Source organism: Sitophilus oryzae, unplaced genomic scaffold (genome assembly GCF_002938485.1).
Source record: "Sitophilus oryzae breed Bouriz unplaced genomic scaffold, Soryzae_2.0 scaffold_358_pilon_pilon, whole genome shotgun sequence".
Taxonomy (NCBI): Eukaryota; Metazoa; Arthropoda; class Insecta; order Coleoptera; family Curculionidae; genus Sitophilus; species Sitophilus oryzae.
In genome coordinates, this window is record NW_022146927.1 from 888,867 (window position 1) to 904,843 (window position 15,977).

The window sequence follows — 15,977 nt, forward strand, 5'->3', positions numbered from 1 at the left end:
TTAGAAATTTGATTTCTTAAAAAAAGTAATAAAAATAACTATAAAAATTAAAGTGTTTCAGATATAAAGCCAGTTTTTACACTTAATTATTGAATCTAATTAGGAAATTAAACTCCAAAAAGCATATAAATAATAATTTAAAATAAATATCTCCATACTTCCATTGCTTACATCATGTTGTCACACCTGTCGCCTAACTTCGCCACGGTTTATGTCAATATGGCGTTAGTTATCATATGTTGATGATGTTATTGTTTCGCAATAATCTATCGATAATTACCCAATTTCGCGACCTTTCCTAAAGTGTTTTAACAGTTTCCTTCCGAGAAGAGTGTAAACTCACAGTGACGAACGTTGTTTTACGTACATCCAACCCGGAAATCACGCTGGAGGGATCTAATTCTTTGTCCCAAGAATTCGATTTTTTGGACCTGATTTAAGTTACTTATTATGTTTCGACATCTGTTTTTCATGTCACGACTAAGCTCTACGTGCACTAGAGACTGCTCGGGACGGGGCGAATGCTGGAACGGCACGTGCATGTGTAACATCCGTTTCACAGGGGAGCTATGCGATGGCCCCAATTTACCATACCACGCAGGCATAGGTGGAGTGTTCTCGTTCATAGGCCTGGTTTGTGCTATTCAGTTGATAATGTGCTGCGCCTCTGAATATCAGAGACTGAAAGCCCCAAGTTTCCTGAGGGCTTGCAAGATAACGACTCAGAAAATGATCTACCTGGTTATGTGCTTTGCCAGTTTGATCCGAGGAGCATATTTTATATTTCCAGTAAGTTAAAATGTTCCTCTTCTAGTTGTTATCAATTAATTTGCATTGTTAAAGAGAGAACAAAGAGTTTTTCTGTACAAAGTCAGGAGGTTCTTTATTTATAGAAGGTTTAATGCAAATAACATGTTTTTTTTTAAATAAATATTTATCAGTACAGAGATAATCTTGATATTTCGAGTTCGTATGTACTGAAAATTGATTAGGAAGTAATAATAAAGTGTTTTTAATTGTTATTTAATGAAGTATATCTAAATTATTATTAATATTTTAGGACTCTTTTGAACAAGGTTGGTCCAGCAGTCTGTTATCCTCATACTACCCATTGTTGATGTCCAGTGCTTCTTTGATTGTTTGTTTTTGGGCAGAGGTAAGTTTTTTTTATATTTTAATATTATCTCCAGTCCTATTCTTTTCAAAAAAAGTGTAGCAACTTGGAGACTGTTGGACAACTCTAGCAACGTAGAGAATCTTAAGAAGCACCGTATGAACGAAAAAAAAACGGCGTCCAGTTGGCTTTTGACGTTCCCCATATAATTATAAAATGACAGCAATCTTCATTTCATAGTCATCGCTGACACTGTTTTTTTTCGATCATAAGAAGTATCTGGCTTTATTATTTTGGATCATTTTAACTTACTTATAGGGAGCATTGATTTTGTTAAAAACTATATATGCTTTAGTGTAGCCTTGAAATAAATTATTCTTTATTGTGACTCACGGGAATTCATAATTGATTGTTTTTGAAACTTCACATTGAATCCCCAGCGCGAAATTTAAATTCCAGTTAGTCAGCACGGCGCCGAATATGTCCATGGTTGGCAACAATGAATTTAAAAATCGGGCCCTCGATAACGTAACTAAAAGTTTTATTGATATGAAATATTTATGTATTTTCATATTTTTGTATTTTTTCTAAAACACTTTGGAAATTTGGAAAAGTATAAACGAGATTAACCATTTTAGAACAAGCAAAAACTTTTATGAAGAATGCATTTTTCTCAAAAATTTAATATTAAAAAAGTTTTTCCTCTTGTAAAGACAATCCGGGGACATACTGTATACTGAATGCGTACTTTATCTGTGCCATTGTATAGTATTATTTTCGTTCACCCTGAGAAAAGTAATAAATTCTTCTAATTTGAAAAACTATTAAAAGCATGTAGAATTTTTATTAGGTGTATTTTAATGGAAAATGAAGTACTTATTAATGTTTTCAATAACATTATCTTGGATATTGCGTATCGGGATTTGTTTGAGATATTTTTTTAATATAGATAACCAGAGAAAATAATATGTCTAAAATATAGCATCTAGTATTTTTAATATCTGTGTTGTTTAATTAGTATCCAAAAAGTTGTCAGAAATTTTAAGAATATACAATTAAAATTATACCTTATGTAGCAAAAATATATTTATACCGGGCGCGTCTCAAAAATGACTCGCCCCTATAACTTTTTTATTTTTCAGATTAAAAAAAAACGAGATTTGGTATGTTAGTATATGACATAAATTAGGATTGAAACGTATTCAATTGTTTTTCAATAAAACCGTTAAAAATTTTGAAATAATTTAAATACAAAAATTTCGCGTCAAACAAAAAAATAATATACAGGGTGTTTCGTTTAAAAAACAAAGAATAATTATTTTCTATGATTATGATTAAGAATGATTAAAGATTACTATATTTATAGCAAAGTACATAATTCAAGACCGACTACGTAAAAGTAAGTAACTAGCATAGTTTTGATTTGAGGGCATATACCGGGTGCGTCTGAAAAGTGACTCACCCCTATATCTTTTTTATTTTTTTGAGATAAAAAACGAGATTTGGTGTATTAGTATATGACATAATTTTGGATTGATTGACATATTCAATTCTTTTCGGTCACTTCCTGTTTCACCGGAAATGACTACAACTTTGGATTTTCATTTTAGATTGTTTTTGAAGTAACAAATGTACAAAATGTACAGGCTAGTAATATTATCGTTTTTAGCAAAATGATAATATTGCTACCCCATTTATAAGCAAAAAGAAAACTATGTAAATCTTTATAAAAGAGTATACCATTAATTAAACATACCACTATTATTTCCGCCCAAATACTAATTAATTACATACTTAATTATGTTCGTTAATAAATTATTCTAAATAAATGTGGATTTGATTCAGAAATCAATATAAGCCTGTATATTTTTGTTTTAATGTTGTTCCTATTATGTGCAAAGCAACAATAATTTAGTTGAAATAAAAATATTTGCTTGTACTCTTGATTTTACTGGATACTAAACGCAGTTTTACATAAAAAATAAAAACAAAAAAAAATATCAAAACTTGATATATATCGGATCCGATATAACCGATATTTGATATTTATATAAATATCATGATATTTGCCAACCCTGGAATAAATTAAAAATATACCAAAGGTGTCATTTAAAAATCAAAAGTTGTAGTCATTTCCGATGAAACAGGAAGTGACCAAAAACCATTGAATACGGCAATCAATCCTAAATTATGTCATATACTAACATACAAAATCTCGTTTTTTTTTATCTGAAAAAATAAAAAGTTATAGAGGTGAGCCACTTTTGCGAAGCACCCGGTATAAGTACTTAATACGCAAGAATAATTTCTGGAGCATCTTTTTTTTAAAAAGAATCTTATAATGAACTAGAATTATTTTAATAACAAAGCGTGGAAGTAAATATAAATAAATATTTGAATAAATTAAAATTCACACAATCGTGTGTATAGAGGTTCTTGTGAATTAATTACAAATTAATAAATACAATATCTATGCCGGTGGCAAGACCAATTTAACCCATATTAGAGTTCTTTAAATTGTTTACCATTCCTTATATAGTTTAATTGTATATATTTCCACTTCTCCATGGGTTTGAAATTGTTTATAACAATCTCGACGTATTTTTTTTTTGATAGAACAAAGACAGACGTTAAAACCATGTTAAAACTTATAATTGATTTTTGTGATTGTGCTTATCGCTCTGATTTGACTTACGTTAGTGTACCTATGTGTCGTTATCGGGTACAGGTGTACTGAACAATAATAGGTAGTTTTGCGATAAGACTTGTATTATGCGCGTTTTTATTTATTTATTGCTAAAAGTCGATGATGCAGAGGGTTTAGTAATCTATGGACTGTGATTTAGTAATGGTATTCTGTAAAGGATAGAGAGGTATTTAGCCGTTTACTTACTGAAAGTGAGTTTTTTTACATTTTTTTATTATTATAAGTTTATTATAATTTAATTTCTATGGCGTTCCTTTTTCATTAGTCTATACAGGGTCCGGCAATAGTGCGTCGGGCATCTGTAGCTCGTAGAATAAAAATCTTGGAAATTTTGGAAACTTTCTATTTCTTATTTATTTATTACACAAACTATTATTTCTTATTAATTTATTTTTATACTTAATTTCTTAAATGAATATTTTTTATTTTTTCGTTTTTATAATAATTCGTCTTTTCTGATAACAGTTTATTAATTTTATAAATAGATTTTTACAGTTGAGGGTTGGAACCTTTGGTGTTACACAGCAAAATAAAACACGAAATCATCACAATACACTAAAACACTTTTACTTTTACACTGGACGCGCGTTTGGTCTATTGTGGTGAAATAGATTTTACTATTATCTCTGTTGTTCTTTGTTATTTTTTAATTTTCCTGTTCTTCTTTTTCAGAATTATTTTTTTGTAATATTTTTTGGCAGAGTTAAAAAAACCTGTTTAAGTTGACAGGGTTGAAAAAACAGGATTATGTTTCAAACGTTTTTGAAACAGGATTCGAAAATATCGTAATATTTATACGGGGTGAGTACTAAACAAGTGCAAATATTTTCAGGGCTCGTATAAGTCCAAAATAATCGAGTTATTTTACTTTGAAAATTTCCAAAAAAATGACTTTTTGCTTAAATTTTGAGAACCACTGGGTCTTTTCTGGATTTTCTTTCTTGTAAATTTAATCTACTACCTATGTTGCCATATTATCAAGAAATTATGTTTGTAACTAAAAACTAAAAAAAATCCTATTTTTTTCCAAAAATTCCAAATTTTCAAAAATAAAATTCGCGAAAATAATCTCATAATCGTGTTTCTGGGTTCGGAATATACTACTCCTAAAAAAATATTTACATTTATTTAAAACTCACCCTGTATATAGCTCGTTATCTATCGCAGTTCTTTCGTCATTTCTCTTTACTGTAAACAGATTTTTAAGCCTTGATCACAGAAACTCGTTTACTGCAACCTCTTATTAACTTCCCTGTTGTTTATAATAGTGGGTTATTATTTGTAATTGATATGAAACAAGATCGTTCTGAGCTACAACCCTTATTTGTATTTTTACGTTTGAAATAATTGCAGCAAAGAGTTATTAAGTTCTAAACTAACATTTATTTGTTTAATATAGTGCATGTTAAATGTAACAGACTCGTACAATGTCGTTTTTTGTAGATATAGTGAGAAAAAGGTATGATAATGAAATTTATCTTGGTATTTTAAATATCTAAATTTTAGATGCTTTTTAATATATTTAGTAGTTTTGCTCTTAACATTTTTTTCATACTTTTAGCAGGGGGGGTATGGGAGGGGGTTAAACATTTAAAAAAATCGTAACTCCAAAATTACAGTAGCTAGCGAAACGGGGTTTTCAAATTAAGATTAGGAATAATCTTTGCAACAAAACTGTAATAACATCAAAATCAGTCAAAGTCGCAGTTTTCGAGATATTAACATATATTTTAGTATGGGCGGCTATACGTGCCTCCCGGCGCCAATTTTTTTAATTTTTCTCTGACACTGAAAATACCATTATTTGCTTATAAACTAAAATGACAGACTGTTGTTACTGTCATGGATATTCTCGTTGGACCTACTTAGTGATGTTAATATTTCAGAAATTTTTGATTGTTGCAGGAAATTTCTGAAACTTTCGGAAATTTATGAAATATTAGGAAATTTTACATATTTTTTATCGATACAATAAAGGAATAAATTAAATAGACATTTGATACCAACATGTAAGTGAAAAAAAAAAACAATAAACATAATATTAGTTGTTATATTTTTAATGAACAATACATAACCCATAAAAGTCATAAACATAACCCATAACAAAAACCATTTGGTAACATTTGTATTTTGTGCATAAACCACAAACTATGACTATGAATTTAAAAAAAAAACAAAAAAGCTCGAAATATAAATTTAAAAAACGTAAAACACAAATAACTGAATTATTCTATTTCGGAATATCAGGCCCCGAGCTGGTCCCATCTTCATAGGGTATTATAGTAGTAGTAGTACTGTCTTCGTCAGTTTCTATTTCCAAATCAGATATATTTGATGTATCATCTGGTTCTGATTCTGAAGGATGGACCTCTACCTCCACGAGCTCTAGTGGTTCTGGAGGAATTTCATGTTGTTGAATATCATGCTCCATATCCACTTTTTGTTTTTGTAGTAATAATTTATTGTTATGAGCTACGAACATTATTTTACCGGCTCTTTGTGCAGTTAGGCGATTCCTTTTTTTAGTATGGATAAAACAGTAAGTACTGAAACTTCTCTCTGTGGCTGCAGATGACGTTGGTAAAGACAGCAGAGCAACAGCTAAATATTTCAACTGAGTATTTTTACACATTGCTTGCCACCAACTTAGACAGTCTACATTTTTAACTGACATCCAAACGTAGTCGAGAGCCCATAAACCCGATTTGGCGCAATAATTTGTTACATCTGTAACAATGGCTTATTATTGACAAAATGAGGATGATTGTTGTTGATATTGTTGATAAATTCCATAGCGGCTATGTGTTCTTCATTGTTAAGGTGCTCTCCCAGGAAACAGGGGTCCAAGAGATTCGCGGCAAAATGCATTGGTTCGGAAGAGCCATAGGTTTGGAAGAAGCATTCTTTTTCTTCTGACTTAAGAATCGGCATACACTTTCGTTAAATTTTTGCTCAATGTCTTGAATTTTGAAAAGAAATTTCTTGCAAAATTTGTATTTTTGCGAATATTCGCGATTTTGGGACCGAATATTTCGGAAATTTCTGAAATTTCCTGCAAAATTCGAATGGAAATATTCGCTACCAACATCACTAGACCCACTATAGTTTAGATAAGATCATTTAAAGGTCATTTTTTAATTTACTATACTATCTCTAAACTTGTATATCTTGTAAATTTGTTGTATATACAGGGTGGTCCGAACTGTATTCCGGAAACTTCGGCAGCATATTCTGCAGATAAAAATAAGTAAAAAAGTTCATATAAATCTATGTCCGAAAATGTTTCAGAGATACAGGGTGTAGAAGTTTCTTTTTTATTTCGATTTTTTCCAAATAATTTCTGAAGTAACGTCAATATTTGGATGAAAATTGGTGTCTTTTTGGTGGAGTTTTTTGACATGAGAAATTTGATTTTGATATCAATATCACTTGATATCAATATCACAATTGTACGTAAAAAATATCTCTTTGTAAAAATCGTTACTAGCAACCGTTCTCAAGATATTTAGAATGGCAATAGTCAATACATGTCATTATTGACGAAAAATAAACACGTTGAGTAGATAGTTATTTCACTGAAATAATAAATTTGAGAAAATTTTATTTTTTTAAATTAATCATAAATTTTTCTGCAAAAGAACGATGATAAAACAGTTTCTGTTGAACTTTTGGCACAAAAACTTTCAAATTTATGCTCTCAGTCTAATAACTATTCAGTCAACATGTTTTAATGTATGTCAATGATGACAGGTATTGATAATTTCGATTCCAAATATCTCGAAAACCAATACTAGTAGCGATTTTCACCAAGAAACATTTTTTACCTAAAAAACGTCGTAAATGTATATTTTTTTACTCAGTAGTTTTATACAGGTACAGACGAAAAGTTATTGCTCTTTAGACCAGTTAAAAAATATGTAGGTAGCGCCCTCTACTAGTATGAGTCATATTGACATCAAAATCAAATTTCTCCCGGACATATATTTTTATACGAACTTTTTTACTTATTTTTATCTTCAGAATATGCTGCCGAAATTTCCGGAATACAGTTCGGACAACCCTGTATAGGCATACTATAGAAAAATAGATTTAAGTATGTAGGTAGTTGAAATATCTTCATAAGATTTCATCATAAAAAATAATAATCTTAATCTATTAATAAATTAAAGTTATTCAATTACTTCTGTTGATTAGATAAAACTACGCTTTTTTTCTTGAAGTTAATAAAACTATTTTTAATAAACAATATCCTATAAATAATTTATAATGTGATATTTATTAATATGTTTAATGTGAAATGTTGTGGTCTGCTTTTTATTGATTTATTAGGAAAATATCAGATATACATAAATATGTTTTTCTTGCATTTTTCTTGTATTTTCCTTCTAGAAAAAAACGTTTGAATAAGAATGTTTTAAAAAAAACGTAAACAGATAGGAATTTATAAATGCAGTAGTAATATGTGCTGGTATTAACGAAAACGAACTAAATACAGCCAGCAATAAAGTAGGTCTCAAAGTGAATTTGGCAAAAACTAAAGTAATGTACAACGAACTAGTTAACTAGCACTTTGTTAGCATGGAGTACTTATGAAAGAAAGCATGCTTAGCGGTGACTGGTGCCTTTCATTCTACGCCGTCAAAAGCTATGGAAACCCTACTCGACTTACCTCCTCTTCAAATTATTTTGGAGAGAGAGGCGAGATGGGCTACATATAGGTTTCTAAATATGGCACGAGAGAGCCAAGGAACAATTATATTCATACAAAACCGACTAGTAGACGAACTACAATCGGATGAGATTCTGGGAATGGTCTCGGATCTCACACCACCAATCCAACTCTTGACGCGCACCTACAACGTCCTGTTTCCGAATAGGGACGAATGGGATAAGCCGAGAAACGGCTTATTACTTGCGGAAATGTGTTGGTACACGGACGGATCCAAAAACGATAAAGGATCTGGCGTAGGAATTTACTGCAGCAGTCCAAAGACTGAGATCTACCACAGTCTTGGAAAACACACCACAATTTTCCAAGCTGATCTATATGCGATTGAAACCTGTGTGCAACTGCTGGTAGAACAGCAATACACCGGAAAAACAATAAGCATATTTTCGGATAGTCAAGCCGCGTTGAAAGCACTTGAGGCAACGAAAAGCACGTCCAAGACGATTCTTCATTGTAAGAAACTACTCAATATATTAGGAGATGGAAACAAAGTGTAGCTAATATGGATACCGGGACATGTCGGCGTAGAGGGAAATGAACGTGCTGATTCCCTCGCCAAAACTGGTGCAGGCTCGCCATTCGTGGGCCCAGAACTGACACTTAGCGTACCAAAAAATCTCGCAAGAGTGAATGGGTTAGGGGAGCGACGTTTCCGGACTGGTATGACAGTCCCGGAATGGAACATGCCAAGACAATCCTAGCAGGGCCATCCAAACGTAGAACAGATGAAGGAACGGAGCGCGTACGCTTACTGCAGTATACACGGGCCACTGCCGGCTGAGATCACACCTACAGAGGATGGGACTGGTGGAAGACGCCGAATGCCGACTCTGTATGGAAGATGACGAAACAATGAAGCACGTTATGTGTACCTGCCCCGCTGGGGGCAGGACCAGGTTTAAGGTGTTTGGCAAGCCCACGCTAGACCTATCAGACCGAGAAGACATATTACCCCCGGACATAACGGCCTATGTTAAAAGGCTGGGTCTTGAGGGTGAACTTTAATGCTCTTTTTCTATTAAAGAGCTTGTAGAAACTGAGCCACAATAGGCCCTCGCGGCCGCAGTTGGGGGTCCCACCTGGGACCCACTCTTAGTAAAATACAATACAAATACTTATGAAAGAAACTCAGTCATATTTAAATCTAGAATGTCACTTTATCTAAAGAAGAAAACATTTGACCAATGTGTACTACCAGTCATGACCTATGCGTGCAAAATCTGGACACTTAAAACGGACATTATAAGGAAACTGCAGGTGGCACAACGCTCAATGGAACGAAATATGCTGGGAATGACCAAGAAAGACCGTAAAAGAATAGAGTGGATACGACAAAAGACCCAGGTAATAGATGTCATCAACAGAATCAAATCCCTCAAATGGCAATGGGCAGGACACTTGGCAAGAAGGACGGACAACATATAGACCACAAAAAAACTAGAAGAAGACCAAACCTGAGATGGGATCATACTATTGGGAAATTAGCATGGATAACTTGGGCTCGCATAGCCAACAATAGACAACAATGGGCCCAACTACATAGAGAGTATCTAAATATGTGAGGGAGGCACACCATAATTGGAAATAAGCTGAAAATTATTGTTCATCTCATTTTAAATTGCATGTCTCTGTATTTACTTATTTCACTGAGTCTATATAAAAGTTACATATTTGCAGAATTTAAATGACGACATTTTACTAGAAAATTTCAAAGATTTGCCTTAGCGTAAAAGTTAATAATAATTTAATACAGGCCCTCAATATTAATAACTTATTTCCAAATTTCATCACTGTTTATTCTGGTTGAAACTAGATGTCATCAAACTTTAATATGATTATTATAAGATATAAAATATATACAGAACAAATAAACAGAATAATATATATTTTTTCTAAAAAAAATAAAAATTAACACATTTTTTGAATACATTAAAATAATATTAACTAAACAAAACTAGAAAACGTCATTTTTACTACATCACAAGCAAATAAAAATTAATACGTAGCCAAGAGTCATAATTCGGGATTTCTCAGGGGGGTGCCCAGCAGTACATGGGGGGCCCGGCACCCCCGGGCCCACCTGTAGTTACGCCAATGTTTTTTAAAATAGACAAAACAAAGTAACATTTATATTAAGTAAAAAAAAACATTGTTGCAAAAAAATATAGCAAACACGGAAATATAACTTTTAGATATTGATGTTATGCTTAGCAATAAAATATGAGCTTCAAAAGACTAAAGTGTATAAAGTCGAATCATTTTAGATTGGGCATTTAAATTTTTTGAAATTTTCGGGATCCCGGGGTTTTATATCGGTATTTCGGCGATAAACATACACCGGGATCCCGGGATTTCGTTTGGAAACCCTAATTTGAAAAACTAAATTGTGAAAGGTTATGTTTTTACTTTTGCTGTAAATTCCACAAACCAAGCAATCGATACGTTCCATCGTACAGAATAATAGCAACACAAAAATTCTGACCTTACTGAGTAAGACTTATCAATTTACATTGCCTGTCTGAAGTTTAGAGTACTAAAAATATATTTTTTTTATTCTAGGTGTTTCATGTACCGGGTGTTCACTACGAAAAGCCGCAGTTCATATCCAAGTCCTTTCTTGGTTTCGTCACCTTCAACATCATCTCCTACGGGCTACTTTTTGCCGAATTTATCACCACCCAGATTGCAACGCCCCCTGCCGACGACCCTGGATTCTACAGCCACCTGTTCAACGGCTGTTATGCTGTCCTTATGTTCATAGTGGTAGTGTTCTTCTTGATCTATGGTGTAGAGGTGTATTTCAAGGTAAGATCAAAGTGTATAAAACAGTGTTTTGTTGGTACAGGGTGTCCCATTTTCGTATGTTTTACAGTGTTTCTCTTTTATGAGGTCGCTGTGCCAAGGTTATTAAAAGATAAGGTTATCTCGTAACTCGATCCGCCATTATCGAAAACGTGATCTACAATGTCATAGGAATGATACCACTCATAGATAAAGGGATAAAAACTGCCCACAGTCCGACAGTGCATTTCCGAATCGATATTCATTGTGTACTTTGTTGTTTATAGTGTATGGCGTCAATAGTTTTCAGTTGTTTGATGTGTGTTTTCTTTATTGTATTGCCCATTTATCTCTCTTTGTCGGTTGTATTTTATTTTTTATTCCTTTATCTATGATTTTATACGTTCTGTAGAATGTGACGTAGTTGCAGCTTCGCTCCTATTGGTCCAAACGTTACGAGACAACCTTATCTTTTAATAACCTTGTATTGAAATTAAAGATGCTACACAGAGATTTGTCGTAGCCCTCTTACCTCCTGAAATACAGAGCGAATTTAAAAATTTTGCAGTAATGTAAAAACCGCGTCTTTGTATTTCTATCCATAAATGAGAAACTCTGTAATACACGACATGGGACACACTATACAGGTTGTCCCAAACGGTTAAAATACTTGCACTTATTTAAAAGAGTCTTTCTTCTGTATGATTTATTATTTTTTGGTTATTTTATTCTTAGGTTAGAGGCGGTTTTGTTACCAAACCACTACAGTTAGCCAGCAGTACCCCTCAGGAATCGGAGCTCCTCAAATCTGACAGTGACCTAAAACCAAAAATCAATTCGTCTCAGTTACATCAATCCCGCATAGGTAAGCAATAGTAGTCTTAAGCTACATCTGTATATAGGACTGTGTGTAGGCACAGAGATAGAAAATGCGTCATAGTAACCTTTGAAAATTACAATTGATGATAATTTCTGTTCGGGCGATCCCCATATGTCATTATTTAATTTTTTTTTCATATATTTCTTTAGGATTACTCAGTCAAGCTTTGATGCTGATCGTTATTGCTGGATTTTTATTTTCCGAAACCTTGAGCGAATTCTGGAAGGCCAAAGTACCGATCAATTCCAGAAACTTGCACGACGTCGTTTTCAGAGTGGTGGAAATCGGAGTAGCTATATGGTAAGTGATTTTGCACACCATCAATTTAATATACATTGCTAATTAATATCGGTAATTATTTTTTTGTAGGTTCCCCGCTGTACTCTGGAACTGTATGCAACCATCCGAACTATGGATCCTGAATCCCAGAAAGTTGCTTGCCAAAATCGACCCGTCCAAAGGTATAGAAACCGAATTGAGCCAAGTAGACGGCAAACCTTCTACAGGTAATACCAAAATAATCCTTTCCTAGTATTTTTCAACAATGTCTAAACGAAAAAAACAAAATATTATAACTGTTTTCGATGAAAATTTTAGGTACAGAAGACGACGAAGCCTTTCTGGACAAGAGAGAATGCTGGATTTGTTATGACGGTGACAAAAACGAACCTCTCATTCAACCTTGTGACTGTACGGGCGATGTGTCCAGTGTTCATCATGAATGTCTCAGAATGTAAGTACTTAGACCAATATTTTTATGTTAAAAACTTCGTTAATTATTAACTGTTGAAATTTTGATGATTTTTGGATGATGGTATATTTGAACTACTAATATTAAAAAATGAGAAGTTATAATTTTTTTGCTAATCTGCTATTTTTTCTTTTTAATTTTGAATTAATACACTTTAACGATGATTTGTAGATGAAGATACATTTGAACTACTAACATTAAAAACTGCGAAATATATGCGATTCTTATTAGGTTTTAATTTGGAATTAATACACTTTAACGATGATTTTAATATTAAGGTATATTTGAACTACTAACATTAAAAATCGCGAAAAAGTAATACATGCGATTTTGGGGTTATTTGGATTAATTTGGAATTAATAAACTTTATCAATAATTTTTAGACCAAGATACATTTGAACTACTTCTAATTTTGTTATTTTTCGGTGAATGTACATTTGAACTACTAGCATTAAAAATTACGAAATAATATATGCGAATCTGTTTTACTGGTTTTGAAGGTTAACAACACATCAAAACAAAAAAAAATACAAATTTTGTCATTTTTACTGCATTTTTTTTGGTTTTGTGTGATATATTATGATATATTATTAATTTTTTTCCAGGTGGTTGATGGAAAGTAGTTCTTCGTCCATCGAACCGCCCCACTGCAAAGTGTGCAAATACCAGTATCAGATCTGCCAGAACAACCAGCTCAAGTGGGACAAGGCTTTCACCGCACGCCACTGGGGCAGCACCGCCGTCATTGTCACGTGTATCTGCGTGACAGTGGCGTGCGCCTGGATCGTCATCCAGCTCTATCAAAATTCGTACATTCGCATGGCGGCTGCCAGCGTGGCCCTGATCATAATCTACGTCTGCATTAGGTAAGTTGACAGTTTAAAAATTTAAAAAAATACATAAAAACTGTAAAAATTTATTTTTACGCAAAAATAACAATTTTTTACATATAAAAACGACTATTGTATCTAAGAATACTATTTTTCTTTTTGTTTGACAGATTTCTTGGTCAGAACACACTCAGCGCTTACCAACGCGCCAAAGTGGCAGCCCTGCGCATCGGCGATCACGTGACAACGATCAGCGCTAACGTCACTGGTGAACCATCGACTCCACAAAGCGTAGAAGCCAGTCTGTAAAATCTATACACGCCACTGGTTTTTCCTTTGGATTTTTCTCGATATTACCGTAATTTTTATTTGTTAATTTATTTTTAGGTTTTGTTAAATTAATTTTATTTTTTGACGTTTTTCGCAAACGTTATTCATAATGTTGTAAATATTCTTTTAAGTAAGGTTAGAAATCTCAGAAAACACATACAATAAAATGCTTAGAGCATCACAGAAGGATCGGTAGGTGATACGAAGGCAGAAATAAGCTAAAAAAATAACGATTTAGGTGTATTAGAGAGCCAGTACATATTTTTACATGTGCTTTATAAGGAAAAACGAAAAGAAACATGTTTTTCGTTTAAAATAATAAGTTTTGTGATATATTTTTCGGCTCAAGCTGTTTAAACTAGAATAATTAAATATGTGTATAGATACAAAAATTTAGAGGATACCCTCAGTATTACAATCCCATAAGCAGTTTACGCGGTATTTCAATAAAAACAGCGTCATAGACGGCTGAGAACTGTCATTTTAGTTCAAGCTTTACTGTGTCTCTGTTATTTGAAGTTTTTATTAGATTTCGTTAACTTGGGGTGAAACTCGAATATTAATGTTATTTCTACACGCCTACTGTGACGTTGTTTTTATTCGTTTACATCGGGGAAAAAAGGCGTCATGGTGGTCTTTGACCGGACGATTGATGGCAGGTTTCCGTCGCACCGGTCCTTTAATATGTTACATTTAATATGACAGTTTTTTTATTAATTATATAAATAATATATAGTAAAATAATTATATAGTAAAACCCCAGAAACGCGCCTATGAATTTTTTTGCTAAAGTATTATTGAAAATTTTGCGTTTTTCTCAACATTTTTTGGTAAATTTAAAAATATATCATCCCTTAAAATTTTTGCAGTTGTTTAAAACACACCCTGTATTAAAAGTAATCGACTCTAGAAAAATTATCGTGTATTGTTATTTCAAGGACTACCGTGACACCGTTTTTTCCCACCTCGCTTATCATATAACTGCTTGTTCTAAAGCATACAGTAATAATAAAAAAATGTTATTGATCTATTTGTATTAATAACAAAAAAAATCAAATCAATAAGAGAAACTGTTATAAATTGAGTAGTTTTTCAAACAGTTTAGAAAGTTTTAAACAATTAGAAGTAGTTCTTTTGAACGTTTAGAAGTAGTTCTAATAAACCACCCCGTATAACAATTTGCCAAAAAATCACACTGATCTACCGCGCGGTAGTTCGTTTGACTCATCAGTCGTTTGCCAAAATAAAAATATGGGAAATTGTTTTGATGTACTTGTTTCACTCTGTATATTTTAAGGCTTTGTACATAGTATTATATATTATGCTTGTTCCTTGATGATGTAAGAAATTAATTGAATAAAGACTATGTGTATATGGAATTATTGTATTTTTTTTTTCATTTTATAAATAAATAACAAAAAAATAAAATCAAAATGAGAAACTGTTATAAACTAAGTAGGTTTTTAAACAGTTTAGAAAGTTTTAAACAAATAGAAGTAGTTCTTTTGAACGTATTACCGATATTGGATATAATAAACAACTTGTAACACATTTGTTGCATTGTGGTTCAAACTGTATATAAATAAGAATTGATGTTTTATTCAATTGTCCGTTTGTTCGACGTTTTGTGGAGGCAAGCAAGTCGTACGGTTAAGTCGTGGGGTGTGGAGCACGCTTTACTTTAAGAAAGAACTAATAAATAAATTATTTTATTGTATTTTTTGATTTTTCTATTTAATTTGACAATAATATTTTTAACTTTTTGAACTAATTAAATTTTTAAGTAAAAAAAAAGTATTTTTATTTTTTTTAAATATATAACTTTTCCAAATTTCCACATCCTTGCATAGTAATT

General features: G+C 32.4%; 1 protein-coding gene across 1 annotated transcript; it reads left to right on the forward strand.

The window, feature by feature from the left end:
• Positions 1-204: 204 nt before the first annotated feature.
• Positions 205-15,501, forward strand: LOC115884953. Its single transcript, XM_030903672.1, has 9 exons — positions 205-789; positions 1,061-1,156; positions 11,110-11,355; positions 12,067-12,196; positions 12,361-12,511; positions 12,581-12,717; positions 12,809-12,944; positions 13,568-13,828; positions 13,963-15,501. Exons 1-9 carry the CDS (start codon positions 451-453, stop codon positions 14,099-14,101), a joined length of 1,635 nt encoding a protein of 544 aa, XP_030759532.1. The 5' UTR covers positions 205-450; the 3' UTR covers positions 14,102-15,501.
• The last annotated feature ends 476 nt before the right edge of the window (positions 15,502-15,977 follow it).

Coding starts and splice junctions, on each gene's coding strand:
- LOC115884953 (XM_030903672.1), top strand. CDS start 451: ATGTTTCGACATCTGTTTTTCATGTCACGACTAAGCTCTACGTGCACT. Junction 790..1,060: donor GAGCATATTTTATATTTCCA/GTAAGTTAAAAT, acceptor TTAATATTTTAG/GACTCTTTTGAACAAGGTTG. Junction 12,512..12,580: donor GAAATCGGAGTAGCTATATG/GTAAGTGATTTT, acceptor ATTTTTTTGTAG/GTTCCCCGCTGTACTCTGGA.